Source organism: Mya arenaria, chromosome 5 (genome assembly GCF_026914265.1).
Source record: "Mya arenaria isolate MELC-2E11 chromosome 5, ASM2691426v1".
Classification (NCBI taxonomy): domain Eukaryota; kingdom Metazoa; phylum Mollusca; class Bivalvia; order Myida; family Myidae; genus Mya; species Mya arenaria.
Genome location: NC_069126.1, coordinates 78,528,102 through 78,531,983, shown reverse-complemented (window position 1 = coordinate 78,531,983; position 3,882 = coordinate 78,528,102). Strand labels below are relative to the sequence as shown.

Here is a 3,882-nt window from a genome sequence, read left to right as displayed (position 1 = left end):
CTCTCTAATCATACACTCACTAATCACACACTCATTTATAAATCTACCAACAATAAAAAAAGATATTATATCGCAGATTATGAATTAAGAAACAATACAATGGACATCATTAGAAATTAAAGCAAACTATTAATATTCCACATTGGAAGTTTTCCAAACCTGTGATAAATATGACCTACGTAAGCCCTTTATACAGCCGCTTTAAGCCGTCAACATCGATCGAATGGGCTATTTAAATGTTAGGCGCTTAATTATCATTTAATCAATTGCCATAGCCAATCCACGTTCAATACATTGAACTAGCGCATTCAGAAAAGAGAAAGGGTGGTTGATGGTTGCTATAAGAGTTTACTTTGGATGTGTATGTAATAAACATAATGGATATGGACGGCAAACATACAAGTAAGATTTCAATACATAGATAGATAGGCAGATTATTGTTTGCATATAGTGCACATGTATCAACTTGGTCATTATTCCCTTAAGTTTTGAATAAAAATAAACATATTATATATGCAACACATGCTTTATCACGTGCACACTACAATGTTTAAACAAAAAAACACTTCAGTTCTTATTTCGACTGTAGTACTTAAACATTATAGTTCATAGTAATTTAAAATCAGTGGTCTCGGACCTCCTTCAGTTAATATTGATCTAAAGACGTTAGTAATAGTCAGTTTTGTTTTTCTTTCATATATATCTACATGGCACAATGTTTATTTCAGAACGGATATGTTGATTTAAGAATGGTATCGATCCAACATTGACGCGTTGGCCAATATATTTGGTCGAAATTGACTTCGGGCATGGCTTCCTCAACATTAATCAACACGCTTTTCACGGCTATTGAGCGCGGCAACATCATCGATATAAAACGTCAAATATCCGACATCAAAAGTGAAGGCAAAGAAAATATTCTCCGCGATGTGTCTACGGAGGGTGAAACAGTTCTTCATAAAGCGGTTAAGATGAGAACTCATCCTAATGTTCTGACGGTACTGTTGGAGGAATGTCCTGATCTTCTGTGCGAAAGCAGACAATGTTCAGAACTTTACAGAGGTCAAACAGCTCTGCACATTGCTATTACGGACGGAAACATTCAAGTAATAAACACATTACTTACATGTGGAAATCATCAAGGAAAAATAAAGTTGAACAAAGTTTTCTCTACACAGGCTACTGGGACAAGATTTGAAAACACCGTTATGCTTGGGGAGCTTCCATTAGCAGTTGCAGCCCTGACACTGAACATTCAAATATTCGACACGTTAGTTGAATTTGGATGTAGGGTAGACGAACAAAACTCTTGCGGTGACACGCTGTTCCACTCTTTGGTGAAATACTCACATTTATACCCAGAGAAACAGGCGGATATAGTAGCCACGTTTGAACACGCATCAGAAATATTGAACAATAAAACCGATCAAATAATGTCAAAAAACACCACTGCTTGCTTTCTAGACTCAAAGAACACGGTGGGCAAAGGTAAACACTGCGTTTGGAAGTTGAAAAATAAACATGGCTACAACATTCTACAGCTAGCCGCGAAACTGGGTCGCCATGGGATATTCAAAACGATAATGGAAATGAAAAATATTTACTGTCACGTGAATTCCGATGACGGTTTGTTTGACGTTGAACTTTATGACGTCACGGACATCGATTCTTTGGCTGACTACAGTCTTTTAACTAGTATTACTCAAACCTTTGGTGCTGACGATGACAGAAAAGAAGATTCTGTGCAAAAGGGTGCTTTTCAAAATAATGACTTTGTAGAAAACAATGTACCAACTTTAGAGTTGATTATAGACAACGATCCTGCGACGGTATTCAAGTTCATTGAGCTCTCTCCATTGCGTTACGTTATTAACCGGAAATGGATTTTCTACCGATGGTTCTTTGCTATATGGGCACCTTTACACGTGTTGTTCATGATTGGGTACACCGTGTATGCGACCCGTCGGTCAGAGGTAACTCGAAACGAAACGTCTGCAGGTACCATGATCGAGTTCTCCAATAAAATTGGACAAGATAGATTCGTGACATTTTACGCTATTTTTAGTTTAGTGGTTGCCGGCTTGTACCTAATTCAAGAAACCGTTCGGATTTATCGTGGTCGCATGCCATGGACACTTTCTCATGTTAAAAACTGCTACCACAATGGGCCATTAAGATTGGTGCTTGTATTGTTTAGTGTGGCAGTCATTGCTGACTTTGTCTGGCGTATAAGTGACAACACTTACGAGGACTACCTTCTCGTCTTAGCACTGATCATAGGATGGTGGTTTTCAGTGTTCTTTCTGCGCGGGTTTCAGCAATTCAGCTTTTTCACTGTGATGATCCAAAAGGTTCTTGTTGGCGACATGTTCCGGTTTTCAATTATAATAGGAATGGAGCTTGTTGCATTCACAACCGGGCTGTACATTGCATTTCGTGGGCAGACAACATCGGATGTGAACGTCTCGGAATACGGGAAATTGATGGTGTCTATGTTCAAAATGATGTTTGGATTCACCTCCTTTGATGTGCTGTTTGAAGCGCCCAATCCGTGGTTTGCTGTTTCCCTATACGTTGCGTTTATTCTTCTGACATATGTTCTTATGATCAATTCGCTTATAGCTATGATGTCAAACACATGCGCTATTGTGTCTCAGAACAGGGAGGTCCAGTACAGGGTTCAACAACTATCCATAATCCTCTTCTTTGAAAGTCTAATACCAATCCGTTTCCTGCATACTGTTGGTGAAAAACGCGACTGTCAGATTTTTCATCCAGACTCAGAAACGTACGAAACGTCAGAACGTCTTTTCATGGAAGTACGTTCTTTACACGAAGTCACCAAGAGCAAGTCACGTCATCAACCGAATCCCGAAACCATGCTTGAGACTATATTTCACACTATAAAGAATATCAAGATTACAGACATGAACCCCTTTGATGAAGAACAGCCAGAACGTGTCCGCGACAATTCTGAAACTGAAGCGACGGCAGTAAGAAGAGACACGCTCACACATATTCCTAAGGTAGAGGCAATTGATACTGAAAACGAACCGCCCAGTGGGAAAAGACAAAGACATAAAAAGAAGAAAAAGAAATCAAATAAAAAGGACAACGATGATGTAAACAATGATGAAGAGGCAACAAGAACAAGTAACTATCTAGATGAATATAATATGGACATGACTGCCATTGACGATATATAATTTCAGCATTGGTAAAATGAAAAGATTTAATACACCATTTGCTTAAACATATATCTTACAAGTGCTTTTATATGTGTTTTAATCAGCACACGTAGATAATGTCGTATATATGTTAGTAAAAATGTATGCCATTTTAAAGAGATATATATGAAGAAACGATATTTAACCAAATGGTGTCAAGATGTTGTTTTCGTTGTTGTTTAACGGATTCTACTGGTTATAAATTAGTGTCTCTGATATATTTCACGAACTCAGCGTCGCCATGTTGATTTTTTTGTGATGTGTTAAGACATGCAATAGTAATAATGCCCAGGCCCCAATTTCTCAAAACTTCTAAATCGTAAAAAGCTTAAGTAGCTTATATCATTAAGCCAAATGTCTTGCTTAATCATATTGTTGCTAACTAAGACATAGCTTTTGTTGATAAGCATAAAGCAACTATCATGTACATATTACATAAATAAAACCAAAACAAAAATCGTGACCTTATCTTGATCCTGTTATAAGGGACTTTAGATCTTACGAGAAATTGGGGCCAGAGCTCTGAACACGGAAAAACGAAAAGCGTTTCAATTTCAAAAACAAATGTAATCATGTTATGTACGTACAACGAATTACATAGAAGCGTATGCTATACATATTTAGAACATTAAAACATAAACTATATAAATGTCTT

The 3,882-nt window shown here is 37.4% G+C and overlaps 1 protein-coding gene across 1 annotated transcript; it reads left to right on the top strand.

Moving 5' to 3' along the window:
* The first annotated feature begins 280 nt into the window (after nt 1-280).
* LOC128235318 (transient receptor potential cation channel subfamily V member 5-like) lies at nt 281-3,206 on the top strand. Its single transcript, XM_052950134.1, has 2 exons — nt 281-402; nt 729-3,206. Exon 2 carries the CDS (start codon nt 810-812, stop codon nt 3,204-3,206), a length of 2,397 nt encoding a protein of 798 aa, XP_052806094.1. The 5' UTR covers nt 281-402; nt 729-809.
* The last annotated feature ends 676 nt before the right edge of the window (nt 3,207-3,882 follow it).

What these genes read in the sequence shown, in the direction of transcription:
- LOC128235318 (XM_052950134.1), top strand. Translation starts at nt 810, where the DNA reads ATGGCTTCCTCAACATTAATCAACACGCTTTTCACGGCTATTGAGCGC.